Here is a 12,899-nt window from a genome sequence, read left to right on the forward strand (position 1 = left end):
ATAATGATAAATAAATGAACATGTACCCGTGATGGGGTAAATATGGGATGTTTTATCTAAATAAAATTATTTTATTATCTATTATCTAATTATCTAAATTAAATTATTATCTAATAATATCCCTATTATCTAAAGTAAAGCACATTTTCTCAGGCTCGTAACTTCTGGTGGGTAAGACTAAACTGGATGGAACTTATATATTTAAAATCAGCATCAAAATGGAATTCTTTAGATGCAACTATTGATGTCGAAATTCGATCTTTTAGAGTTTCGGTTACTATTGAGCCGTGTCGCTCCTTACTATACAGTTCGTTACCGCGAACCTTTTGATGAAGGAAAAAGGACAACCCATCAAGCAATATGAATACAGGTGCATCAGGCCGAAATAAATGAAAATAATCTGCTGGAAATCAAGCCGTCATTAGATAACAAAATGTACAAGAGCTATTTAGCAGCAAAATGAAATGAATCACTGGACAGAAATAAATACAATAATTTATCAAGGACTTTGCATATTTTCTGTAGTAACAAAGCTACAAACGTGGCATCAAATAGCGGCGGGAAATATCCAACTACCGTTACCCGTGACAATTCAATTGAAAGAGAGCAAACATATGAACAAAACTTGCATAGCTATGTCATGGTTGCATCTTCAAGATTTAAGCCTGATAATTCATGTTTTATTAATTGCAATTTTTTCTTTTGTCTTTTTTGTCCAATTTTACAACCCTTCTGGAGACCTTCCCCTGGAAATGGCGTCGATTACTACTTTTAGTTAACTGTAATAAGCTAATTAAACCAACGATGGTCTAAACGTCGTAAGTGTGGATAACAATTGCACATGAGACATATTGTGTGAAAGTCTGTGGTAGTTTTAGTGAATTGTTAGTAATTTACGCTCATTTGAATTTTCTTTGAATATCAATCCTTTTGCTTTTTTACTCATTGAACCTAAAGCTGTTAACAATGATAGTCTTATGCTTATTTTCATTTCTCATTTTTTTTTTTTGCCAATTCTAACACAGGCACAACAAATGACATACTAATGGAGTACTAGAGATGTAACATTAAAAAATGAAAACTAAATAGAACCGTAAACAAAAAGAAAGATAATGATAAACCAAAGTGAAAAATTAATGCTGAATCGACTAAAACAAATTAAGAAAAAAGTGAGTAAAATATAGCACAATAAATTGATTTATGAATAATTTTTGAAGGTCAATTTACCACTCTATACTAAAATACTTCTAGCTAAAATCCTTAAACAAAAAAAAAGATAATGATAAATCAAAGTGAAAAATCTAATGCTGAATCGACTAAAAACAAATTAAGAAAAAAGTGAGTAAAATACAGCACAATAAATTTAATTATGAATAATTTTTGAAGCCCAACTAACCACTCTATACTAAACTACTCCTAGCTAAAATCCTCAGCTAACAAATCAACTCTCTGAAAGCGTCAACGCCAGATCAACGGTATATTAATCAAAACTAATTAAAATATGTTTTTTTTCATATTTTCTAAGTTGTTAACTCACGAATTAATTAATTTGGCTAGTAACTGGCTCATGGAGTAGATGGCAATAGCTTAGTGAAACGGAAAACCAGGAGGCCCGCATTCCCCCTCCCCCTACAATTTTGAAATATATATTTAGTTTTATAGTTTTTGCCTTATAGTATCTGTACAGTACTTTTATCAGTGAAATTTATTATGTATGATTTTCAGGAAAACAAGAGGCAGAGATAGAGAGGGAGAGAGAGAGAGAGAGGGGGAGAGAGAGAGAGAAAGAGAAAGAGAAAGAGAGAGAGAGAGATAGGGTGGGGGAGAGAGCGAGAAAAAAATAGGGAAAGTGAGAGAAAGAGAGAGAAAGAAAGGGGGAGAGAGAAAAGAGAGAGGCATAGAAAAAGTGAGAGAGAAAAAAGGTTATTGTAGCGCAGTAATTGAGACTTTACCTAGGTTTCTGTTTGAAATGGAGAAAGGGGTTAAGTTGTATCAGGATTTAGTCAAAGGAATCCATTGGAAATAGTTATTTTGTCACATTTAGCCAATAAACTATTATCACTTCTCAACTTTTTGGAATGGCCCAAACCCCAAAACCTTACCCTGAAATGTCCTTGGAAATTTTATTCCAGTCTACTGGCAAAATTATGAATTTCAGACCCAGATTATTTTTCATTTTTCGAATGATTTTGTCTCCAACTGTCGAAAATTTTAGTTTTGTTTTATATTGAAACTCAGACTCAAAAAAAGTATTTCATGCGTTACTAAATGACAAATAAGTTATTTCAATAAATCAACACAATAGATCGTACTGAATTACTAACTGGATTAGTTAAAATCATTCAAGTTCGAAGGAGTAAGCAAAATCGCTTCAGGTAAAATTTAAATAATATTAAAGAGTCTAAACTTTATCTACGTACGGTATCTAACACCTAAAATACTTAGTTGAACTGTTTTATAATTTTTTTTATCACTTATTGGATTTTTTTTCGAATAAACGATTACCCCTAACTCTTTCTAAGTTAGGCTACTACTGAAGGTGAGTTGAACTTTTTTTGAAGAAAAGTTAGGCGGAGCTTTTGATGTTTTATGTTTCCTTAATATAGATTTTAATGATTTCATCGCATATAATAAATCTTTTATTTTAGTATGTGTGGAAGAAAACTGGTTTGGATTCTCGTGTCCCAATACCTTTTGTCAACAGTAATAAAAAGGCGCAAAACGAGCACCACAAGGACTTGCAAAAAGAATATTATTCTTTGCTTCCAAGAGATCTGGTGCTACGAGTTTTTAGAAGATTCCGTCTGGATTTTGAGATGTTTGACTACAATATCAATGAAGTGCTTGAAAAAGGAGGTCATCTACCTATTACAGAAGAAGAACTTCAACAAATTTAAGTACAATTGGTTTCGGTATCTTAACGAGTTAAGAATTCAATATGTATGTTTAATTGTTTGGATTTCATCAGATTTGACACTACCCCAAAAAGAATACCTAAAGGTCGCTTGTTGAGGAGCCATTAGACGACTAGATGAAGATTGCTAAGGGTGTTAGCATATAAAATCATGCCTTCATTTTTCTCAAGCCAATCTATTTGTCAAACCCATCTAATTGATTTTCAATCTTGAAATTTCTAGAGTGGATATCTTGTTAATTTTATGGAACATCTTAAACACCATACTTTTACCTACAAAAATAAAACGAAGACAAATTTTAAAAGAGTATCGAAAAATGACTTCCTTTTTACTACAAAAATAACTAAAAATCCAAGGTAGAAGATTAAAAAAGGTGGCGAATTACTTGGGGTGGAAATAATGCCTCTGGACCCACCACCATGCAGTTCTTTTTTTGTATTTTTAACCTTAGTTCCTTTGGCTGTGAGTCAATCTTAACGATTTTATAGTCCTTGATTATTCCAAACTCAAAGTGAAGCAAAATAGCCTCCCCTTCTTAATCTCTGTTTTGGAGATAGATTTCCACGAGAAATAAACAATTTTGAAATGAAAATTAAGACATGTTACAGCGTTGTTGGTTTCAATCTGAATCAATGTTTGTAACCGATGTGTGTATTATCATTAGCAGAGCCTTTTGGACGTGTCTAGCAATTTAAATTCTCCAGCACAATAGTTTATGATCTTGATGGAGTTTCAAAGCAAACACACGATTCATGAGAAGGGACCGTTCAGAAGAGACTAAGAATCTCCAAACTTTCAGTGACCTTCATCCTGTTTAAAAAAAATTAAATCACTCATTGTCTATGAGTAGGAGCTCAGTCTTACTGAAAAGCCCTAATGTACTTTTAACTTGATTTTCGATGTTCAGTAGCATATGAAAAATTTGGAACATACATACGAACATTCCTCTCTCACTCCCCTAAAAAGTAACAAAATATATAAACAAACTGAATCTTTTATACTTTCTTTCCCAGTTCATTGGCATGCTTATTACATCATTATAATCATTGTAATATTATTACAATGAGTGTGCAATTAACGTAATATCATCATTGTAATATTATTCAAGACATTTCTCTACGCCATGATCAAAAGGATTTTTGAAATTAAATATTTTCCACTGTTAAAAATAGGCAGCTTAGTATTTTTCTTTTTTTATTTCTACAGTGTGTCATACATTTACTGGAACTTACATCTGCTTGTGGATGGGATTTCAAAGCTTAAGTGGTCCATCAACTCCTCCCAAACGACTATACGCATGCAAAGGACATTTTTTTTAATATTGCGGCATTTAAAGTAAACAATGTTTTTCTCGCAAAAATACCTTCTTTAATATTTGCCTCCCTTCTCCCGGAACATCTTTTTTTGGTTAGTTCACTCGGACAAAATTTTGTGTGTGTCTTCATGGTTGTATTTATTACGATTTTTTTCTGTGATATTTTTGAAGTGATATTGGTGTCTGTTCCTTTTATTTTTTGTAAATTAAAGACAATTCAAAAGAAATTCCTCTATAGCAGACAGAACCTAAAACGATCAAAGAAGGAATTTGTCAGAGTTGTCATGACATTCAAGAAAACACTTCTGGAAACTTATGGACGTGTACCGTTCTTGTTTCTGTTTTACACGTAGTACTAATGGTATAAACAGACACAATGTAAATTTACCTTCACCCAGTGAACGAACAAAAACTCCTGATCCATTCAACGTTGTGTAGCACTTTCATTTGAATCACTGTCCAAATATCCACAGAACCTTAGGTATTTTCCGAGACCACACTGACTTTCCATGACGAACAAATAACAGTTCAATAGGGACAAATTCTTTTATTTAACAGTGCAACAACAACAAAAATCTCTGGATGTTTCGGCCAAATATACAGTGGCCGTTTATCTGCTGAAGACGGTCAGTGTACATTCGAATGAAATATCCAAAGTTTTTTTTTATTTATTTCACTAGCAAACATAAGGGATTTGTCCCTATTGAATCGTTATTTGTATGTCCAGATGTTTAAGGCCGTATTTCTAATTCTAGTTGAATCTGAACCATCTTGCCATCCTCATAAATTCAGTCTATGCTGATGAAAATACTAGTCTGGTGAGGTACCTTTGGTCTTAAATCTATGAAAATGGAGCTCACATAACCAATAGAGTAGTTTTAAAATATTTATTATTTTGATAATCCAAGAATAAACAAAATGGAAGCTTAAATTTCAGATACCTCCCTCCAAAGAGCGGAGAATAGAAGTGAAACAGAAGGAAAGAGACATTTTCAATATATTCTTAGATGATGATTTTGTATGTTTTTGTGTCTAATATAATTCAAAAGGTAAAAAAACACGGGTTCTGAACAGTTTCTTAGTGAAATTTTACCTGTGTTAGATAGTGGCAATCTAATAAGCCGTGTGAGAGAAAGAGAGAGAGAGAGAGAGAGAGAGAGAGAGAGAGAGAGAGAGAGAGAGAGAGAGAGAGAGAGAGAGAGAGAGAGAGAGAGAGAGAGAGAGAGTAAGGGAAGCAGAAAAGCACGGAAAATAGAGAAGTGCACAAATAGTAGCCAGTTTAAATCTGTAAACAAAATCTGGAACAAAAACATTTCCTGGAATATTGTCGAAAAATTAGTTAGCATCAGGAGCAAAATTTACACGAGCATCTTTGTGATTCACAGGACTGTACCTTTCAAGGGGTTGTACGCATCTGCTGCTGTGGATTTGTGGGTGGTTTTCTAAAGTAATTAATGGTGTTGATTCCAAATATTGGGACGCAGTGGCTAGCAACCGTGTAGAAAAAGATTTCGGCCTATAAGCCCGAAATTGATCACTAAGTACATCATTGCACAGTTTGTTTTCTTAAGATCTGAAACAGGACATGAATTATAGCACACTATATATTTTCTGAATCCTAAAGATCAGCTATTTTAGGTGATATTTTTACGGTTTGTCACGTGTTTCTAGTGATTATTTACTTTTTCCTCCAATTTTGTCACAGCAACTCTACTTTGTTTAGTGAATTTTTAGATTCTCCTAGTTATTTTGTAAATTTTGATGTATTTTTTATGGTGAAAATTTCGTTTTGAGAGGGAGTTTTATATTTTCTAAATATATCTTTGAAATGATCACAAGAACATCGTGCTAGTAAATGTGGGGTGTTTTTCACAGAAACGACGCACAATGATGAGCATAGACATCAAATAGGGAATGAAGCAATTTGTCTGACATCTATGACTTTTGGCTTTATCATGATACGCCATCTAGCCGTTAACAATGGATACTTATTTCCCGTATGCCACTTCATATGGAAGGAGCTGTCATAAAAACTTTAGAGGATCGTCACTCGACTTGAGATTAGAAATTCTAGTGCTTGTATTAAGAGTCAAAGGTGAGTAGAGGGCAGCCAGCCTACCTCACTGGCCCTTTTTAGCCACGCTTCCCCCAAAGACATTCGGCACAAAGTTGATAGAGCTATATTGTTCTAAATAGTTCAAAAGTCCCTAACTATACCTCCGGGGATGCCCATAACCCTTAGGGCATGGGCTGTAAGCTTTGGAAGCTCCCTGTTGTTTGCGTACAGATTAAGTCATTGGGAAAAGGGGCTAGTTTGATCCTCGCTCTCCAAAAACACTAAGGCTACTAAGTTGAAATTTTGAGAAAATGTTAAACTAACCAAAAGTAAGTTCATACTGCTAAAATAACTACCATTAGTACTAAAAAGTAAAAAAGTAAGTAAAACGGCACTAGACCCTTAAGGTCAAACCGGTGGTGCTGATCTCCGTTTCATCGCCCTTCAGCCAGGAAGTGCAATGGGGGGCTGGGGGCCAACCATCCTGTGCTTTTACACACCCTTTCTGCTTACCTTCCCCAGATTCCTCCAGGTACTCATTTAGAGCTGGGTCGACTCTGGCTGAGCTTACAGAGTCACGCCAATGACCACCGTCCCAAAATAAATAACTGGTCACAATTGGGATTGAACCCGTGCCCCTTGGACACAAAATTCCCACGCCAGCGGTACAACCACTCAGACAGGACGTTATTATTAGTACTACTATTAGTACTGCTTCTACTACTACTGCTAATGCTATTACTGCTGCAACTACCAAAACTACAACTTTTAATGCTGCTACTACGACTGCTACCGCATCTGCTTGTAACCATGCCTGTGACCAGGACTGTGATTACTTGCAACTACTCGTGACTGCGATACTTACGACTGTGCTGATGGCTGCTATCACTTGTGATTACTTACGACTGGGACTACTTGTGACTGTGAATACTTGAAACTGCGACTACTCGTGGCTGAATACTTGCGACTGCAACTACTTGTAACCAGTAACAGAAACAGGATTTTAGGAAGGGGGTGCTCGTTGTTAAAAATTTCCGTTCTTAGTTAAGCCTAATGCATCTTATTAAAATTTAAAGTTCATGCCTCAGATTTTATTCGTCAATTAGCTGTCAGTTTTGCGAAGCTATCCACAAAACTACATTTATAGAAATGTCATTAATAGACAACAAATTCCCGTCTCCTCTTTCTTCTATTAGCTAATCTATCAATAAAGCTTACTACACTAATGACAATATCACAATGAACGCGAAGAGTCCACTGAGCTGTTCATCCGTCATTTAATTTCTTAGCCATGTTTTCAATCTTCTCAAGGTGGAAAAACTTCAGACGCGAGACGCCACACTGACAAACAGGGTCACGAGGATCTGCAAGAAAGCTGAAATATTTGGAAAATATTAGCATTGCAGTTGTGTTTCTGTAAGGTTCCCCTTAGGGGTTCAAGTATTCTATTTGTGCCTGCCTCAGATGAAGCCACCAAGTTTTCCATATCGTCACTTCTCCGTTCAAGGCAGATTTACAAACTGATTGGGAGGGAAAACCCATTATTGACTAGTATCACGCTGACCAGTCATGAATAATATAAGCACATTGTTTTTTGTTCACTTTCATACAATTTATTGGCAAGAAAATATTGAGCAAAAAAAAATTCTCTAGTTCGGTAATTTTGGAAGTATTTTGGTTTTTGCTGTATTTAAGGCACTTTCATAATAGACACTGGAAAGGTGATAGCATGTTCTAGTGGGATTCAAACCTTTTTGGGCAGAAGCTTCCTAGAATATACCTCAACTAACAATGCCGTAACGTTACGTTTCATTGTTTATTATCATTTTGTTCTTAGTCACAAAACAGGGATATCTGAATCTCTACATGGGTCACCAAGTTTCTTAAAAATACGTGAAAATTTGCACAATTACCCCAAATTCGCGAAATTGTTACCGTCAATTTCACAAAAGGGAATCTTAGTTTTCATTTATTTTTGGTTCTGGTATAAACACATTAAATTAAGGTGCTAAAATATTTAAAAATCCACTACAATTGAATATTTTATTCGAGTCAAAAACTATTTAAAGTGAAAAAAGAAAGGAACACACAAACAACTTAGCTCGCTTTCAAAGAAATATTTTCTTCTTTTGTCTTTTTTTTGCTTGTGTTTTTAATTCTATCTTAATATTATAATTTAATTATTATTATTACTGTCAAACAGTTCCTGGGAACGAACTGTAGCAAGGAGCGACCCGGCTCAATAGTAGCCGAAACTCTAAAAAACGGAATTTTGATACCAATATTTACATCAAAAGAATCGCATTTTAATGCTGATTTTAAATATATAAGTTTCATTAAGTTCAGTCTTACCTATCAAAATTTGATTGGTAAGATCCATCCTCCTCAACGCCCCGCTCTTTACGCTAAAGTTTTTTACTGTTTTAAAAAGTAGAGTTAAGAGAAAGAGTAAAACATTAGCGAAAAGAGCGGGGTGTTGAAGAGGAAAAACCCCTTTCATAGCGGAGTAATTTCTGTTTGTTTTAAGTTTTAGTGTCGCTCCTTACTTTCAGTTAAAAAACTTGTTTTTTAATTTTTTCTATAGAAGATAGGTCAAAAATAGGTAAACAAAATTCCGACCAGGAATTCTTTTTGGGTATAGAAGTGTCCAAACATTCTTTCTGTAGATAATAAGTGTTTACAAAAATAAATCTAAACGATAATTCAGATGGTATAAGCCGTGTATATAGGTATAAGACTAAATAGCTATATATAAGCAGATATATATAATCAGATATAATGAGATATAAGCAGATATATATAAGCAGAGCTATATATAATGATTAGAGCTATATAGCTCTAATCACTTTAAAGTATTTGTTATATCTCACTTATATTCCATTATATATGATTATATATATCTGCTTATATAGCTATATAGAGATATATAGCTCTAATCACTTTAAAGTATTTGTCTGGTATACCATACAGGGATAAGACCTTTGCTAAAGCTCTTCTATCAACAGAATCAAACGCTAGCTCATAATCTATAAAACTGAGGACCAAAGGTGTTGGCATAGGAATAGTATACCTCGTATAATAAACGGCATATGAATAATGGTTTGTGATGAATAATAAATATTGCTTGACATCTTACATCTTTAAACATTTACTCTAGAGATCGTCCCCGTACCCATCCTTGTACTGTCAAATTATCGGATCGTATTTGATTGGTGGTAAAATAAAACGATTACATCGGGTTTCAAAAGAAACCATGGAGGATAGTTCAGGATTTTATCTTCTAATCGCTCTAGGCCTTATTTATGCGTTGGTTGTAAATTTTTCAGCTGTATTCTTTCGCTTTTAATCTATTAACATTTGATATGACCATCTCTGCTTGTTTTACGTTCATCTTCTTGAAATTTAATGTTCAATTGTGGGTATTTCATTTAAACCTACTGAAGATTAGTCCCCAATTCAAAAGGGGTATTGAACAAGAAAAAAAATAATTCAGTTAAATATTATATTTTTTGTAATATATCGCACTGAAAAACGTAATAGTCTTTTAATTTATTGCAAGGTTTGTCTTCAGGTCCATTTGGGTATTCTTTATTCAATTTTTCTATGGGTCTTCAAACGTTTTATTCAAATGAAAACGAAAAAGATTTTCTTAAAACTAGTTAATTAACTAACTGATTAAATAATTAATTAAATAATTCTATTAATTAACACAGGTTTTAAGGCCCTTGATACCAAGATTTCATGGTTTAAAAAAGCCAATTGTGGGTCGCATCATTCGTGCTTGTTTGGTTTTAAGCCCCAAGTAAAAAGCTTTTCTTTTTTGGCATTGAGTGCCATCTACTAGTTTGAAGGAAAACGAACGTAAAATAATTTTCATGACGGCTTAAATCATCTGAATTATCGTTTAGATTTATTTTTGTAGACGCTTATTGTCTACAGAAAGAATATTTGGACAGTTCTATACCCAAAAAGAATTTCTGGTCGGAATTTGGTTTACCTATATTTGACCAGTCTTCTATAGTAAAAAAAAAAAAAAAAACAAGTCTTTTTAACTGAAAGTAAGGAGCGACACTAAGACTTAAAACAAACAAAAATTACTCCGTTATGAAAGGGGCTTTTCCTCCTCAACGCCCCGCTCTTTACGCTAATGTTTTACTCTTTCTCTTAACTCTACTTTTTAAAACAGTAAAAAACTTTAGCGTAAAAAGCGGGGCGTTGAGGAGGACGGGTCTTATCCATCAAACTTTAATGGGTAAGACTGAACCTAATGAAAATATATTTAAAATCAGTATTAAAATGCGATTCTTTTGATGTGAATATTGGTCAAAATTCCGTTTTTTAGAGTTTTGGTTACTATTGAGCCGGGTTGCTCCTTGCTATAGTTCTTTCCCACGAACTGTTTGACAGTAATAATAATAATTAAATTATGATATTAAGAAAGAATTAGAAACACAACCAAAAAAAGACAAAAGAGAAAAATATTTCTTTGAAAACCAGCTAAGTTGTTTGTGTGTTCCTACTTTATTCGCTTTAAAAAGTTTTGGACTCGAATAAAATATTCAATTGTAGTGGATTTTTTAAATGTTTTAGTACCTTAATTTAATGTGTTTATAACAGAACCAAAAATAAATGAAAACTAAGATTCCCTTTTGTGAAATTTACGGTAACAATGTCGCGAATTCGGGGTAATTGTACAAATTTTCACGTATATTTAAGAAACCTAGTGACCCCGTGTGAAGATTCGGATATCTCTGTTTTGTGACCAAGAACAAAATGATGATAAACCATGAAACATAACGTTATGGCATTGTTAGTTGAGTGATATGTTAGGAGGCTTCTGCCCAAAAAGGTTTGAATCCCACTAAAACATATTATCACCTTTCCTTTTCTTTTCTTACCTTATATTTCTTTTCTTGATGATTGAATGAATACTGTCACCCGTTATGGGCAGTGCTCTCTTAGGGTTTAGTTAATTTACAGTGTTTGATTTTTTTTTTGTTAATAAACGAATTGAACTGGACTGAACTGAACTGAACTGAATTCAACCGTTCCTGGAGAGTTTCTCTTAATTCTCATCTTGGAGTCTACCAACGTCAAAAAACTTCCTGAGGGGTAGTTACCTTAAAATTTCAGCTTTAAACTAACCCTAGACACTACTAGATGGTGATCTTTACTTTTAAAATTAATAACTGCACTCCTATATACCCTTGTATCTTGCATTCATCCTCCCAGTCTACGATTTACTATAACATAATCAATAAGGTTTGATGTCCTACCATCACCTGAATACCATGTCAACTTATGAATGTGCATGCTACTACGACTACTACTATTACTGATAATATTACTGCTACTACTGCTATTGCTAAGACTACTGTAGCCACTAATACTGCTGTTAAAATAGTAGTCCTGTTGGGATTGTTACTACGGCGAAGAATATTAAGGTGAAAATTTCAGGGGATATGGGGGTAAAGTTGAACAAAATAAAAACACACTATGCGCAAATAATTTGTTAAAAGGGTGCATCAACTATATCTCAGGAATGGCTTAGAGTATTCCAGGGCATGATGAGGGGATGTAAACTGACCAAACTTCGGACAGATTGGCTTTTAAAGTCGATATGTACACACTACTGACATTGTAGTTATTGTTACAACTACTACTACTTTTCCTACTACTACTCTACTACGACTAATAATGCAGCAAAGGATAAGGATATGAAGATGAGAACTGTGGGGAATATTGAGGGGTTATTTTTATCCAATCAAAACACACTAAGTTCATACTATGTTCATGGTTGTGGAAATGGTATGTCAGCAATATCTTAGGTATGGAATGAAACTTTAAGTCTAAACTTACTCGGCATGTTGTGGGAAATGTTGAACGAACCAAAATGCAATATTTCCATTCTGCTACAACAATTTGTAATGCTCCAACAACAACTACTTCTACTACTACTACTACTACTATTACTTCTACTGCTGCTCCTACTACTTTTACTGCTACTACTTCTACTACAACAACTACTACTACGGTTAGTACTGCGACTACTGCTAATGCTAAGGGAAAGGGTATTAAGGTAAGAGTTTCAGGGGATATTAAGAGAATTTTGAGCTAAATCAAAACATGCCGCTAGCTTGCAGGCTGTTATAAGAACGTATAAGTAATCTTGGAAGTTCTTAGGGTATTAAATCGAAACTTTCAGGGCATGTTGAGGGGGAATGTTTAAAAAAGACAAAAAACACCGTGTGTGTACTGCTATTAATGCTATTTCTAATACTAGTACGTCTATTACTACTACAGAGGCTAAGGGTGTTAAGATGAAGCTTTCATAGAATGATTAGAGGGTGTTGAACTAAATCAAAACATACAATGTGCATTTAGGTTGTCAAAAGGTAGCGCTAGCAATATATCAGCAATGATATTTAAACACGCTACGTGAATGCAGGTTGTTAAAAGGGTATGTAAGCAATATCTCAGGAACAGCTTAAGAGTATTAAGGCCACTAAGGCTAAGGGTATGATGGTGAATTATAGGTAATGATTTAAGCACCCTAAAATAGAGTCCTCGTATAGGTTGAATTTATAGGCACAATTTTCATCAAATTCGGCTG

The 12,899-nt window shown here is 34.1% G+C and overlaps 1 protein-coding gene across 1 annotated transcript in view; it reads left to right on the plus strand.

Moving 5' to 3' along the window:
• Nucleotides 1–4,457, plus strand: part of LOC136036224 (uncharacterized) — an 87,665-nt gene extending 83,208 nt beyond the window's left edge. Inside the window, exon 5 of the mRNA XM_065718321.1 lies at nucleotides 2,649–4,457. Within this exon, the coding sequence (XP_065574393.1) occupies nucleotides 2,649–2,897 (249 nt within the window). The 3' untranslated portion in view covers nucleotides 2,898–4,457. The remainder of the gene's footprint in view (nucleotides 1–2,648) is intronic.
• The last annotated feature ends 8,442 nt before the right edge of the window (nucleotides 4,458–12,899 follow it).

The sequence above is a fragment of the Artemia franciscana genome, chromosome 15 (genome assembly GCF_032884065.1).
Source record: "Artemia franciscana chromosome 15, ASM3288406v1, whole genome shotgun sequence".
Classification (NCBI taxonomy): Eukaryota; Metazoa; Arthropoda; class Branchiopoda; order Anostraca; family Artemiidae; genus Artemia; species Artemia franciscana.